At 42.7% G+C, this 16592-nt stretch overlaps 1 protein-coding gene across 2 annotated transcripts in view; it reads left to right on the top strand.

Moving 5' to 3' along the window:
• Positions 1–16592, top strand: part of LOC121616029 (diacylglycerol kinase beta) — a 97271-nt gene that overhangs the window by 55451 nt on the left and 25228 nt on the right. For both annotated transcript variants that reach the window (XM_041950618.1, XM_041950619.1), the window contains exons 20-21: positions 5049–5113; positions 13141–13231. In XM_041950618.1, the coding sequence (XP_041806552.1) occupies positions 5049–5113; positions 13141–13231 (156 nt within the window). The remainder of the gene's footprint in view (positions 1–5048; positions 5114–13140; positions 13232–16592) is intronic.

The following is a 16592-nucleotide window of genomic DNA, read 5'->3' as shown; positions in this document are numbered from 1 at the left end:
TCTGCGCCACAGGGACGCTTCATACGTTGAGTCACATCAGAATTTTCCATGGTTTTGTTAAAGTGCTGCCAGTATGCCACTTTTTATAGGAGCGTAAATGTATTGAGACAGTGCCCTATTACATTTACACAGACCTGAACAGAGTGTGTTAGTGTTTGTTCAGAAAATAGTCAAGGCCACAAGGAACAGAAAGTGTGCATATAAAATCATCTGCATGTGTGTGTGTGTGTGTGTCTGTGTGAGGGAGAGAGATGGAGTAGCGCTGGCACAGACTGAAGGTCAGGGGAAGTATCAGTGACAGGAAGTAAGCGCCTGCCAGGTTCAGGCCAGGTTACCACGGTAATGAATGACCGTGCTGAGTGACACCTGGCTGGTCTTAAAGATAGGAGGAAATGCACTCAAAAACACACACATGGTCAAACACAAGGACACACAAGCACATTCACGCACACCTAGACGGTCTTGAAGGCCTGAAAACATGGCATCCGACCTGAAGTACGTCTCCATGACCTTAAATGTTCATGAGTAAATAAGCCACATAAAAAATAGCAAAGACAAACAGCTCATTTTTACAAGAGTTTCATTGCAAATGTTGCTGGATCCTGATTGGTGGGCAAAAGAACATGACATCACCTATTTGAAACTAAGCCCTACCCACTTCAAACCAGTCAGAGGAGCGCAGAAAAACAGAAGTCTTCTCATGAAAACACACTGTGTATCCTTGAGGTCTAACAAACATGTCTCTCCTCATAAATCATTTGCAGCGTCTTTTATATTTTGAAACAGACTTTGTTTGTTTGCTAGCTTTCAGTCTTTGCTGCCACCTTTGTTTCGTTTCGTATGTTACCAGACCTGCTGTTGACCAGTGGAATGATGTGAATCCTTTAGCATGCATGTCTATTGTCATTCCCACAGGATGATATATATAGATACAAAAGTTACATACTGGCATATATATGTCCAAAACCTTGCTCCAGTGGAAAAAGTCCATTTCAGGCAATCTAGGATTCTTCATATGTTCATGCATTTTCTGGCTTTACTTTCTTAAATAGAATCTTGAAAAACCAAAGTTTTTGTTATTTTGATTCTCATATACACACTCCTGTATCAGCCCCAGTCACTTCTGATTTGACAAACAACAGCATTGTTTGTTTAATGAGATAAGTCAGCATTATGAGATACTAATTCAAATGTGTGAAATGCCAGGGTAAAACCTATGAGACAGTAAGTCAATGATTTAGTATCTTATCATTTTTATCTCATACTAGTATTCTTGGCAGAAATGGGCTTCCATAATAATAGGAGTGTAAGTGTGCAGGAAATGTTGGTATAAATCAGAACTGATCACTTCCTGAACACAGCTGTATGTTTAACTTGCCAGTAATACAGAATCATAGCATATGAGAGATGTGAGGCTGACAATGACATTTTACTTTGACATTAAGCTAATCAAGCCCCTTACCAGAGGCCAGTGAAACACAATAGGGGTGAACTGACAACCTATTTCTCCAGCGGGTGCTGTGGGTCCCACTGAGGTGACATTTTCCAGCCACTGTTTTTTGTTGTTGTTTTTTGTTGTTTGTCTCTCTCTCTCTCTCTTCCGTTCCTGCTTTTCACATCACTCATCCAGTAGCACCTCCTCTTGCCCCCACACAACATGTGCAAAACTTCAAACGGCAAGATCAAAACAACCTTCATCACACAGGCAACTATAGGCGACGGGAAATGTCACATGTTGTTAAAGCCAGATTTTTCAGGGACAATACATAAAAGTGGGACTGGTCAGTGATTGCCTGCAGCAGGGGACTGAGAGCAGCTTTGGTGACATGTTTTGGAAAGCTTTGCGGCCACTCGATGTCATTGTCTGGCCCTGATCCACATGCTGTGCGCCATGCACTGCCCACATTGTACCAAAATCAGTGAAAATGTAGCTCCCTGTTTTGCTCACACGTGACAAAGGCTCCTCAGGCGATTTGTAAACGGTATACTCTCACTGATTTGTCCTGTGTTTTATTCTTTTATGTATGCTTGTTGTGATCAGTAACCTTGCCATGAGAATCAGCTTTTTAGTTTGAGCTCTGTGGGCAAAGTCAGCCTCTTGTTTCTTGGGATCATTCAAGAAAAGCGGTTCACCTGTGATGTCTCCTCACTCTCGTGGGTCCAGGATCAAGTTCTCAGCCGGTTGAAGCAGCAGATGCAGCTCTATTTTGAGCTCTGATATTTGCTGATGCTGTGAGATGTCAGCACGTCACCGTGGAGTCTGGTTGAGGAGGTGTGTTGCAGCAGGCCAGTAGCACCAGAGGGTTTTGAGGGTGACAAGTGAAGTGAGTGTATAACTGTCCACCTGTCTGGTCACAGCCTTCCGTTCTCCTTGTTGCAGAGCAGTGAAACACCTGCACAGGCAGGCAGGGTGCCAGTCTGTCTTCACACGTGCTTTTTCCTGTCAAAGTTGCAAGGCTTTGGTGTAAATACACACCTCTCTTACCAGCCCCCAAATCACAAGAAGTCAGTGTAACAGAGGAACTGTACAAGGTGTCCTAGTTTTACCATTAAATTAAATCAAGTGTGGGTTACATACGCTTTCAGGTAGTGGAAACATAGGAACAAAATACTTGCCTCTTAAACAGCAGCTTGCTGTTTAAGCAGTTATTTCCTATTGGCAGCTTAACACCTGATGGCAAGCCAGGTTGGTAATACTAGCAAACTGTGTGATGTCACATTGTGTCATTCATATTTATTGCTATTCATTTTTGCCTTGTATCCCCTTCATGTTCCACATTTAACTTTTCCATTATAAAATGTACAAAATATTTTTGGTTTAGAATGGTTTGAGCATCAGTAGAATACTCGTATCTCCAGCTTTATAATTTATGGTGACAATAATAATTGGTTACCTAAAATCAGATCATAATAATCATAAGATTAATGAAGCTGGAGGCTCAGGTGAGAGAGACCTTAGAAAATGAAGCATTTTTGTGAACCCAAGCCCCATGTCAAAGTGTTGCCACAACTGTGAAAAGTACAGTTTCACCTCAGCTGCTTACTTCTTCTTCTAATTCTTTTCTTCGTCTTCTGCATATCGATATGTTGTTGCTGAATAAGAAGAGAATTGCTAAATTATAACCCTTAGTAGATGAGCCATATTCTGTGTGGTGTGAAGAAAGTACCAGCTTCTCCATAAACATAATATAATGACCACAGCACAATGAGAGATATATGCTGGTGTTCATGATCAAATTACATTATTTGTTTAAGACCCAATTGTGTGTAAAGCACTTGTTTGAAGTTGAAGGCTAATGGCTGTTGGACATGGGCACTGCATATTTGATCACTGAATCAGAATGACATATTTGTATAGCAAGACTCCTTCAATATTTTCTGTCCCCACATGTACTGAGTATGGGTTTGGGACACGAAATAGATTTTTGTTGTAATTATAAATCAAGTCTTACTGATTTGACAATGCCTACATGTCTGTATTGTCTTAGCGAATTAACTTTTGGAAGTAAGTCGGATTGTGTCATGTTTTGTCTCTGTGAAGCACTTTAAGCAGAACCAGATGATGCTATTATACAATGAAAGGATGAGTCCTTCACTCAGCCTTCTTACGTTAACATCATTACTGGCTCCACCATTAGAGTCACACTTTGCTCTGGCGCTGTGTATCATCTCCATCACATGAGCCACATATAGGAATTACATCTGCGTTAGCTACAGTATATGACTTCCTCTGACATATGGTCGATATAATCCCTGAATCCATCATCTGGAGCTCATTGTTTACGTACAGTGGCTGTTTATCTGTGACAGACAGATCACATCCTCAGGCCTGAGTGAAGAAGAAGCAGCTCTGGTCAAGATCAACCTGTGGTCAAATTAAGGCTGTTCTGGTTAATTGATCGCCATCAAGTGTCCAGAAGGCTGCTGTATGTTGAGTGTATGCTGTATGCCCTGCAGAGAATACTGTAGCCTACGGAAAGGAGGCATGGTGGCATTATCATGACATTCTTGTGCTGCTATAGCCTTTATGTTAACATACCAGCATTCACCTCTGACTTGAGCCATATTGGTGGTGTTGCTGACAATAGCCAACATATTTACATAACAAGGTGCATATCTGAAAGGGGCCTTCCATCTAAATACTCCTAATTTATTTGACTTGAAAGAAACTTGACCATTTATAGGATGAAATTTCATATAAAGCACCATTTTATGCCCTTGTTATTGTCAAACATTTCTGTGATGAATGAAATGGGATAATAATTATAATAGATGTCGAGCACTGAGGATGGTGATGTGACAGCATGATCCCCTGGTGTTGTTTATGTTTGTCTGAGTGGGGTCATCCTGAGGCTGCCCTTGTGTGGGTTACATTCACCTCTGCCCCAAAGGTCAGAGGTTAAACACATGGGGAGAAGAGGGCTGGTGCAAGCCTGAGCCCTGCTCAGCCAACTTGTTACCTTTCATTCAATGCTGCATTGTGTCATAAGTTAGAGCTCCATCTCTCGTACTTCGTATTTTACATCGTCATCCAACTTCAGACTGAAATACTGCAGTACAAGGAGTACAGTGCAGGACATTACAAGGAAAATTCACTTGTAGTGTTAACTGTGGTAGTGTGGGCCAAAATGCCATTTTGTCAGCTTTAAACTGTGGAGTTGTACCACTGTCAGTTTGAGATTATGGACCTGTGTGCTCATGTGGAAAAATCCATATAGTTCAAAACTCGACTGTATACTGGACACCGTGAACATGGTCAGATGATAAGATTGAAGCCACACAGATCCTTGTGGCCACACAGCTGCAGAGAATATAAACTGGTTTTAAGACAAAGACCATCATTTTCATAAGCAAATGTGGATAAAGCTCTTGCTGTTTGGTGTAAGGATGCTTGCTCCTTACACCAAACAGCTGGACACTTTACTGAAGTGTGACATCTTTCACGCTGGCACGACACTGACTTGGCATTTGACTTCCAACAAGCTGTGATAATGTGTAGGTTTCACTGATGCTGTAGGTAATGATGTGTCCTCTGCTCTCTCCTACAGGATGCCTCCATTGCCCATCGCTTTCATCTGATGCGGGAAAAGCACCCTGAGAAGTTCAACAGCAGGTGAGAGGACAGGAAAACAACTAGACGAAGCAAAGCACACTGGCACTGAGCAGTCGATGAGAGGGATAGTGGTATTTCCCATGATGCACTGCCAGTCAAAAAGACTGGTGACCTTCCCTGTTCACCATCTTAACACCATTAGCTAACAAGCATCCACATACCCAACAAGTGACCTCGCACTTTAATCTGGAAACCCAATATCACACTGAGCTGCAGTCGTCAGCAATCAATAACAGGACAGAACCTGCCTGCATAGCACAATCAATATATTGGCAGTGCCTTGTTTGTGTTAAAACTGGACTGAGTTATGACACGAGCGAGTGGAGCCAAAGTCCAGCTAGGCTGGAGCCATGGTTTCCATCATCCAGCCGCAGATGTTTGGAATGCCAACAATTTTTCTGTTTGTTTTTTTAGGATAAACTTTGCAACTAATTACAAAATGAGGATTTAGTTGTCTGGAGACAATTCTGTGACTTTGCAGGAGAACAGAATGAAGAAAGTATATTCAGGCATGCGGACAAGCCATCTAATTAAATGTTATATAACCCTGGAAGCTGCCTCCGTCTGACGAGGAAGAGAGAGAGGTCAGCAGAGAGTGACGAGGATCCAGAGTCAGATGAGAAGAAATACCTCACCATGATGCGCTGCCCTTAGCAGCACAAGTGAGACAAAGCTAGCCAAGTTCTGACACGGGGTGGTCCCTTACAAGACCTGAACATGCTCCTACCCTGTGGGTGGTGGTATACACATTTTTCTTTGGCCATTAACTGCCAACATGAAATACAGGAAGGAGTATAGGAATGTGTTTCTTCAGGCTGTAGTTCGATAAGTGCTGCCATTAGATTTCCAAGTATGTAGACTCAAATCAAGTATTGGACACATTCCTGACATGACAATGGCATTAGATGGAAGGTGGGGGGACCACAAAAGTTTTTACTGTTAATTTTGGGAGGGACATGAATGAATATCAAATTTCATGACAACCCATCCAACAGTTGTTGAGACGTTTCACTTTCACAACCATAAACATAAACCTGCCTGTAGCACAAGAAATCAGGAGATCACCGAAGCCACTGGGACTCATCCTCAGGCCACCATGACTGACAGTCACTGCCATTCACAGAGCAGCGCTGCTAGCATGGCGGAAAGTGTTTAAAACACATTATGAGCAGCATGGGCATTGTATTTTATTCTGAGTCGATCCTTTCTGAAATGTACGTCTTTAGGGAACTAACAATTGTTAGTTTTGGTCTTTCGTGAGATTTGTTGATATCATCAACAATCGCCAGCCTTGTCTTCAAAATATAAACACCAACCACCCTCAGCCTAAGAACAATACCATCCACAAAGACAGCCTTTGCTGTGGCCACCCTTGTCTCTGACGACTCATTCAGATGGACAGTTGAGAAGAAACAGCAGCTGTATGCACACAGCCTCTGTAGACAGATACTGTAGCTCTGAGGTGAATCACTGGTGATGAGAACAGTATATGGTGCTGCCCATTGTCTTTGCTGTAGCCTGAGGCTGAGGTGTGTGTGCGTGTGTGTGTGTGTGTCTCTCTGTGTGTGTGTGTGTGTGTTCATGCCCTCAGCTGTCTCAAAGCAAACCTCTGTGCAGAGCTTTGACCGGTGTCAGCAATGCGGATGCATGCAGACTCGCACTAATCATTTGCTTAAAAGCCATGCTGTGTATGATGTACACTGTGTGTGGTTCTGCTTAAGTAAGCATGGGGCACAAATCATTGAGGGTGTGGCTCTGAAGGTTGGAAATCACAAGTTAGTTAAACAGCAAAAAGCTCTGTGTACTTTTACTTTGTTGGACTAATCAGTAATGTATAAAAGCCTGCTTTGAATGTCACAGACACAGGGACCAGGAACTGTGCAGCTCTGCATGCTTAGCTGGTGTGTCATGTTGTTTGTATGATGACAACAACATGCATGCTGCTGCTTCCCCCCACTGTTAATAAGTCTCCATACTTCTTTAAATTCAATAATTTATGCTTAACTTTCAATCCCATATCTGTTTTCAGCATCACAGGCAGAAGGAAGAAAGGGTGAGAAAAGATAAAAGAAAGATACCTCTGTTCCCTGAGGGCCCTCTCTTTGATCCATTAAACAAGGGCCAGAGGTAAAAGATGTAAAGCATTTATGTGGAGAGCAGAACATATTCAGCACGCATAAACTCAGCGGTAACCTATAAAGCTGTATTTCTTTTCTTCAGAGAGTGCTTCACTGTTGCTCTTTGATGGTTCAACCTGCTTCTATTCTACTGACTGATGGCTCCATCTCTTTGAGAGGCACTCATGGCTCCGATCCAACTGTAGCTCCAAGTGAGAGCGTTCACAAAACATGAGCTGCGCTGACACTCGCCCCTGCACAGAATAATAGCACAGTCCAATGTACACTATTTACATTCAGCCAACACTGGAGGTTATTGTTCCTCTGTAGTCCTTCCACAGAGCAACAGACAGCTGATGGACAACTACAACTGTTCTGTTGTTGTCTGACTGATGTCTTGGCACGCTAAATATCCGTCCTTTTTACAGCTCGACTTGAAAGGAGAACGAGCTGTTTTTCCTTGATGGGTGAGCAGATGATAAATCACCTTTGACCTGGTGAGAGAGGCCTCGTGTAGCTCAGTGCTTCATTGTCCTCCCTGCCACTCACAATCCCACATTGTCTTCATGTGTCGCTCTCAGACACTCACACCACACACCATCCCCCGCTTGTCGACTAGCACATATAGCCCCCACCCCTGAGTGTCACCCTCCCATCGTGGCCTGTTGGACAGAGGGGATGTGTGACTCCTGACACCTCATCCTGCAGAGCTCCACTAACACCTAATGGTCACAGTAGCCAGACCTCCAGGAGCCCAAAGCCCAGGAGCTAATGACTTCTCACAGCGGGGACAAAGCTGTCTTTCTGTGATCAAGTGGGGGAGTTTCAGATAAGAACAATTGGATTGTATTGGGAAGGGAGGGAAAGAGAGGTCTATCTAGAAAGGCATCTTTTTCTCCTGGTTTTGGCCTCAAATCTGCATTTGTGCACACTGTTCTAAAAATATATGCCATTTCCTCACAAAATTTTTCTGTCTTCAAACTTAAAGAGTATGTAGACCCTCGATTTCTGCCTGGCTCCACCCAACAAGAATATTTCCCAAATGTGATGGTGTGAGTGGGGGCTAGGTAGGGGCTTAGCCGTGTAGTATGTGACCATGTGGCGAGATGGGGGCAGAGACAGACCGACACATTGACCATCACTTTTATCTTGCACGGATGGTCCCGACACTCAGGGTACTTTCGACATGGAAGGATCATCTGAGTCCCCTTCCGCCTCCAGCCACACCTCTGGACGGGTCAGGTCAGAGCAGGAGATGTCAGGGGATGATACGAATCATCTGTCTCTGGCATAGATACCCTGACAACTGTCATCATTTCCTCTGTACTGTTTATACTTGCTGCGCCAACTGAAGGGCCAAAGACCAAATATACCTCAGTCTTTTTGTCACCGTTGAGGAGCAGCTACAGAATTTAACTAAACTGACCTTTTAACTCCAAGGAGACACAAGCCACAGCTTATTGTTGAAAAAAAAAAACAAAAAAAAAAACACTTGCCTAACAGAATATGCCAAAAAGGATCTATAGCAGGCATCTCAAACTGATTCCATAAAGGGTCATGTTGCTGTAGGAGCACACCAGGCCAACCAATCAACATCAAGGGATCCCTTAGTTGTCAGCTGAAGATCAGCTAATTCATTGATTCCAGCCTGGTGTGCTCCTCCTCAGTTGGAACGAAAACCTGCAGCCACGCGGCTCTTTATGGAGTCAGCTTGAGATGCCTGATCTACAGGATTATGTATATGGTGTAAAAAATAAAAAAAAGAATTTAGCGTGGAGTTCCTCTTTAAGGCTCACTTATGTTCAATTACTATCCCAAAAGCTTTGAGCCCACAATAGCTGAGTAAGTGAACCTTGACTTTAGATATTTTTCATCACATTCGTCTTACCAAATGAATGTGTATCACTCACGAATACTGAAATGGTCTCTTAGGAAAGATGTACGAGCATGCAAGCTAACATTCACAAGACACGTTTGAGGACTTCTTTCGACATTAACATGCGTACGTACACACGTGAAGCTGCTCGTGACTCATCACACATGACCCACACTGACACATATACAGTACATGACCCTGGTTAAAGACATTTTTCCGCTGCTGAGACTCACAGATGTATTTCTTTTTTAGACAGCCATGATCTTGTTCATTGAAAGAAATTTCTTGCTAAATTAAATCATTGTGTCAGTAGTTGTAGGACAATAATAGTAATGGTGATGGTAGTAATAAAAGTAAGGAGAAAAATGAGAAGAAAGGTGAATTATATATGTTGAAATACACTGAACATTTCTTTTTTTTTCCAAAGTGAAAACTATATTCATGCTTGGTGTTTGTAAATGTATTCATTATTAACTCTCTTGATGAGCTGCTTAGTCAAGCCTGAAGAATGGATCACTGACACCTGGATTAACAAAGATCAGACACCTTCTTGACCTCATGGCCAGTGCTGTCTCCCCCTTCAGGGATTCTGTTGATCAGGTTCGAAGACCCTCTTTATCCGTTAAAATAAAATTTATCCGATAAAAAATCTGATTAAAAAAAAGCATTGCTAGTGCTGAAAAGCGACTTGCCCTCAACCACTTTCACTAAGGTTTCTGTAAATTCATCAATATTAAGATAACTGTCCATAAGAAGGATTTAAAATTATCTAATTTAAGCCACTAACAAGATGTGTCTTGCAGGAACAGCCTTCCAGACATTCACTGATCAATAAGTCGTGATTATTGGCCGTGACTACACACCATGTGCAGTAAAGACATTCAAGGAGCTGTTACGTTAAAGTTCGAATGATCATTATTTCATATTAAGAAAAAAATCAGGCAGTAATTAAAAGTTAACACCAAATGAATCATCGTTGTTTGTCGGCCTTCCTGGTATTCACCCTCAGAACACCCACGGCAGCTTTGCTTTGCCACTCAGTGGTAGTGGCAGGGGTTGTGTCACATAAATAGTGACGTGAAACCCCCCCCTCAAGAATTTAATGCTGGTCACTTGTGTATCTGGATTTCAGAAAATGTAGGAGGGGGAGAGGTGGCAGGAAAGAGGTGGTGGGGTCACAGGGTCACTGCTCATATTGGGGATTAAAGGAGATGCTTATCTGTAGGGAGGGGTAGCAAGGCAGGAGGGGCACAATGGCTGAGAGATAAGTGCTGCAGATACAGTATGCAGCCGGAGAGCTGTGGAGCCCCGGGCTTTGCTGAAGCACCTGAACGATGTTTTCATAACAACATACTTCCCCCTTCTTACTATGCTGCCAATCTCTCCTCTCTCTCAGATGAGATGTGATCCCACCAGCTCTTTGAATTCTCTTTCAGTTGTTGCTGTTTGAAAGAGACAAGTTATCTTGCAAACCATGTGTACTCATTAAAGTTGCATAGAATTAATAAGCACTTTGCTGTGTGTGGGTATCAGCTGTCCGCTCTTGCAAAGCACACTGTCCAACACTAAACCGTCCCCTCAGCAGTCCAAGCCCCAGGGCTCAGCGCATACAGCCAGAAAAAAGTGTCCTCCTTGTCATAACTGGAATGCTTTGAACCCATTTCACCAGTTGTGGTGCAGAAACATGGGAATAATGCAGGAAAGGCTTATGGAAGAAGTCTGTCTCCCTGCTGCACTCTCTGTCCATAAGAGAGGGGAAAAACATGAGTTAATTGCATTTCTTACAGGCCGTCTCAAGTGGAAGCAGCTTAATGAGGTTAGGCAGCTCGCCTCATTGAGAATCGCAACTGTTCCTAATTGTGATCTCAAATATGCTCATAATCCCCTGATTTGACAGCAGCAGAGGTTTCTGGGGAGGTATTAAGGCGAAAGAGAAAGAACAAGGGACAGAAAGACAATTAGCAGGTAGAAAAACATGTGAACAAGTACAGCGGCTTAAGAGATTTCACTTACAAGTAAAATAAACAGTTCTGAATGAATTTAATGCCTTGTTTGATGTCTGCCGTATAGTTTAGGTTCATTGTTCATCGTTGAGTGTATGTTCTATCTCCTGAATGACTTTAAGGTGCAGGAGTGAAAAGAATAACAGAACAATCATCCAACCAGTGTGATGTGTTTTTAGGTAATGTTCCGGTTAAATGTTCTATGTCCAAGGTGGCACATAACCTTGGCACTGGCATGCCCGCCTGATGCTGCGCTGTTGTGTCAATAGCTTTGTTGTCAGTATCAGCAGCATGTCTACATGCCAGTGAACTTACTGTCATATCATGAAGTGGGTTATTTCTAGAGTAATGCAGGGTGAGACATCAGTTATACTGGTTATACTTTGAGGAGCGCATCCTTTACACAAAGGTGAAGGGAACTAATCTATAGATTTGAGCTGGGGGGTTTATGGAGGTGGACGTTTCTTGTTCTTGAGAACACATATCTCTGATAAAAATGATAAAATCAAGGCTCGCTTCTGGTACTTGGCTTTTCCCAGAGGTACTCTTGCTCTTCCACAGGAATCTGTTCACATTATAACACAAGGGAGCCCATAACCCCTTAACTGCATCAAGTTATCGAATGGAGTCAGTTACATCTTACAGTCATTCAGTGTGAGGTGTGCTGTTATTGCTGTTTTAATACCTTTTTTGTTTTTTTATTTATCTTTTGGTGCCGTGTGTTTTACTTTGTCGGTTGTTTTATGTGTGGGTTATTTCATATGTTTTCCAAGCTTTGTGCTTGACGAACTGCATTTTTTGTGCAGTGTCATTTGAATTTGTGTGTTTCGTTGTTGTTTCAATAAGGACCTCAGGAAGACTAGCGACCACCTTGTGGAAGCTAATGGGGATCCAATAAAGAATAAAGAAAAACTTCAGCTAACATGTAGAGACAAACCACAGACTGCCACTGTGAATTACGACCCTTCACCATTCTGTGACAGAGTTTCCACAGTTACCTCCAGTTCTCTTCAGTTAGTGAGCCAGTTGGTCCCCCCTCCCCGTAACAACTGACTGTGGCTCACTGGGTTGTCCACTCATCAGACGGTTTGTGGTTCGATCTCCGGCCTCGGCATCTCGAAGTGTCCCTGGGCACACTCACACACCGATGCACAGCATGTGTTAATGCCCGTAATGAGCATTAACAGCTGCCACTGTGTGACTGGGTGAAGGCAGACTTGTGTTGTAACAGCGCTTTAAGCGGTCGTCAGACTAGAAGAGCGCGATATAAATACAGTCCAGATACAACCGTTGGAAACTCTGAACACACACACCATCAGTGCTTTTCTGTTGATATTTACAGATTGGTCAAGCTGGGACTTGACATCCTACCTTGACTGTCAGCTCTGTTATTCAGACGCTGGTCTGTCCCAAAACTGCAACAAATGAAATCAGGATGAAAACAAAACTGCATCCATTAGGTCACCTCGGACAAATCCTCTGCAGGGTAGGAATGAACCATTGCCCAGTCAGTCCCGTGGGTTGCTTTGAATGTTGTGAATCACAATAATATTTACACTCCTCTTATATTCTCCACCAGCAATGTTTCCCCCTGTGTCCCCTCCAGAGGCTATGCTGACTTTTCAGCTCAGCTCTTAGGGCCCTGAGGCGACTATGTGCATTGTCTCAATGAAAGAGCGGACAACAGCAGAACGCCTGTGTGACAGATGGTGGGGTTAACTTTTTGTGGGGGGGTATTTGGCAAGAAGTGCCGCCAGTGCCAGTGTCTGCACTTTAAGGCTGTAGGGTGCATCGATGGAGCTTTGACCTCTGTGGTCACATGGCCGCAAGCTGTCATGAGCTGTCAGATTCAAAATGTGAGATGACTCGAGGCACCGGACAGCTTCAATATGTGTTCAGTGCGCCCTGAACAAATCACGCTGCGGGCTCACAACACTGCACTCACGTGCAGGCTAAAGTTAGGTCTGGGAATCTTTTCTGTTGTGTTAGTCAAAAACATGTCTGTCCTCTGTTTCCCCTCTTGCTCCTCAGAATGAAGAACAAGCTCTGGTACTTTGAGTTTGGCACCACTGAGACCATATCTGCCACCTGCAAGAAACTCAATGAATGCATAGAAGTCGAGGTGAGTTCCAGGCTTATCAAAGCTGTTTCACAGAAGCAGAGTGGATGACTAAAAGTGACTGGCTGTGTAAATGACAGAAATGAGGAAAGATATCTTTAAACCCCCAAGAATATACCATATTTGATGCAAAAAGGAGTAAAAGATGAAACATCTGGTGCACACAACATGTCAAGAAGTTAGCTTTTCTGTCTTTTTGCTGACAGACTTTAAAGTGCTGTTGTTCTTTTATGTTTTTCTAAAAAGTGTTGCAGAAATTTCCAACAAAGTAGTTTTTTCATATTAATGAGGTGGGCTATTCATAGCACATCATCAGATTAATGCTCCATAAAGTCTCTGATTGCCTCATTCTGTCACACAGCGCTGCATAATCTGTCACCTGGGTGCTTAAAGCACAGCTAGACTCCAAGAAAACACAAGAAACACACCTTTTCAGGAACTGTTAGGGAGGACTGCAAACAAGCTCATTCCCTCCATACGTTCAACTAATTCAAAAAAATCCAGTTTGACCATTTTGGAAATATATTTATATTCATTGTTAAAAAAAGGTGCATTAGTTAGGGGGTTTCTGGATTTACATCTATGTTTAAAAATATTGTATCTTCTTCACAAATGTTTGCCTTAGTCAACACTCTAATTTCTTTAAGGTTAAGGCTGGCATAACGCTGTGTTTTCTCATTGTCAACAAATCCAAAACGTGCAAGTCTGTATCTTCTTATTCTGTTGCCCTCCGCCACAATTCTATTGGCTCCTACTGAAGACATAAATCTTTAAAGGTCCAGTGCGGATGATATTGTGGTGTCTAGCAGTGAGGTTGCAGGCTGCAACCAACTGAACACCCCTCGTCTCTGTTGTTACGTTGGTAAAAATATTTCTAATCATTAGTTATGACAGGCCCTAGATACAAGGCTGAAAAGCTCCTGTCACTTCATCTGAAGTTACTGACTAGACTGAGAAGAACAGTAATCACAAATAACCCCTGCTAATCTGAAGTACACTTTATATGTCAGTGATTTTTTTCATGTGAGGTAAGTGGGAGTCTCTAAGAAAGCATCATGTAATGTTTCCCCTGTAGGCAATCTGTTCGTAAAAGCTTTGTTTTCTATCTGAATCTGTTTGTGCATCAGATTGCAAAGCAGCTCCTCTATGTGAATGCACTGGGGGAAACTGGGGAAAAACTGTGATAGGCTGCAAATCAAAAGGGTGGTCAGGTGATGTGAACAGCCAGGAAACTTTAGGAGGTGATCTGGTAAGAGGTGCTGTACCACAGGGTGTAGAAAGGCAGACACATGAACACAGACAGAGAGACTGGGGAGTGGGGAGCCAGAGGCAGAAATGGACAGAGAGGGAGTGTTGACAGCTTTTACTGTGAAGCAGCTGCATTAATTGTTGGGCTTGTATTACTATGACCTTACAAGCGAGGACTGGACTTTTTGACTAGGGAAACAGAGCAGAAAGCAGTGAAGCTACTATCTGTTAGCTAAATACACCAACACCAATGTGAGTGAGTGCGACAGTGTGGGAGTGTGACAACATTTGTGACAGTAATTTTTTTTCTGAAAAAGACACAAACGAAAGGTTGTTTCAAGGCTCAAGTGCAAAAGTGAAAATACATGCATGTGTTTGAAGGTAGTGTGTACTGTATAAAGGTAAGTGAAAATATATATACAGCATGTGAAAAGCAGAATGAACGTACATGAGTGGCCCAGAATGAAATATGACGTTAAAATGAAATGGTCTCAGTTACTGGATTACTGGTTCAGGATAGGTACGAACCACAGAACAGTGTGCACACCTCTGTATACACTTCACAGAGCTGTCCAGACCCAGGCGCTGCACAGCTCTGAAAAGTGTAGAAATCTTCTAAGTCGCACTCACTGACAGACCCTGTCAGGATAGCAATGATTGTGTGTCTTTGCACATATGTACCGCACAAGGATGCATTGTATTCCATGTGTTATTTATCTTTTCACACACACACTTTATGTGATGGTTTGCCTGCACGTTGTGAGCGCACAGTGAAGTACATTTGCGGCTGCTTTGACTCAGCATGAATCAGAAGTGCATGCTGAGTCAAAGCAATGTGTTGTTGACATTCAATTATTTGATGAACCCAGATGAGGCTAGACAGAATGTAATTCAGAGTTAGGCCAAGTATGCCAAATATCATATATTTACTATATATCCATTAGCATCATACAGTATGTATTGACATGGCACCGACTTATTCTATGGCTGTCTGTTTTGCTGCTTCCCACAACTACACACTTGGCTTCGGTCCAGGTAAAGCGCCAGGCCAAAGTAAATCTTGCAGTCTTGCAGTCAGTCAAATAAATCACTGGTGTGCAAAGTGGGTCCAAGCGTGGACAGCTATTTTACTCCGATACCACAGCTCATGCACTGCAGCTGTAATGCCTTAGCCGCTTAGATGTTAGCATTAGCTTCCTCTCACTCAGTACATTTAAATGCACCTAAGAAGCTATGTTACTCAGAGAAATCTGGTGATGCAGAAAATCATGTACATGCCCTGTAGTAACCTTGTTTACTTTTAATTATTGTACATGCGTCAGGCCTGTAATCCGACCCCTACAACAAACACTATATTGGACACTTACTTGCTTTAACTGTAGTTGAATCAGGAGAGATTCATGCAGAATAAGAAGCTGCAGAAGCCTTATTTGATGGAAGACTTTGACATTGACCCTGTTGATCAGATTGATTTATAGGAGCAAAGCCCTACAAAGAGGTAGGAAAGGGAGCGTTTGATGGGGCCTTGACACAGGTGGTGATGAGATAATGGAAGCTACGAAGCTGTATAGATTTAAGTGACAGCACAGAGACTGAACAATTAAGGTGATTTGATGTATATCAGCTAAGAGGATCACTTTACACAAGGAATGGCCGTAAACAAATCTCAGTGAAATTATTGGATAATAACTGAGACACAGCACCAGTTCAGCTTGAAGTGGACCCTGCCTCCTGAGTTTTTCATTTTCTCCAGGCCTAACATACAGGACAGGCTCTGTTGTGAGAGCATAGCTTTTCCCTCCTGCAAGAAAGTGTCTACATTTTTCAAGTAGTCGATTTTTAATTAGACTTCTACAGACTACTGTGTGTTCATTTCAGTGGGTTACTGTCAGTTTTCTGGGTTACTGCAGAAAACTGACACTAAACTAGCTACTTACTGTAAGTGCATGTGACCACACTGATCAGACGGCTTTTTCAGTCCTGCTGTATGATCTTATATCAACAGAACATGAAAATCATGTATTAATTACCCTAAAACTGATTGAAATTACATTCAAATGAAACAAGGTAGTTTACCAAAAATTAAAAGACTTCTGTTTCATATCCCAGAAAACTC

The sequence above is a fragment of the Chelmon rostratus genome, chromosome 13 (genome assembly GCF_017976325.1).
Source record: "Chelmon rostratus isolate fCheRos1 chromosome 13, fCheRos1.pri, whole genome shotgun sequence".
Lineage (NCBI taxonomy): Eukaryota > Metazoa > Chordata > Actinopteri > Chaetodontiformes > Chaetodontidae > Chelmon > Chelmon rostratus.
The sequence above is the reverse complement of the archived record's forward strand: the minus strand, read 5'-3'. Positions and strand labels throughout refer to the sequence as shown.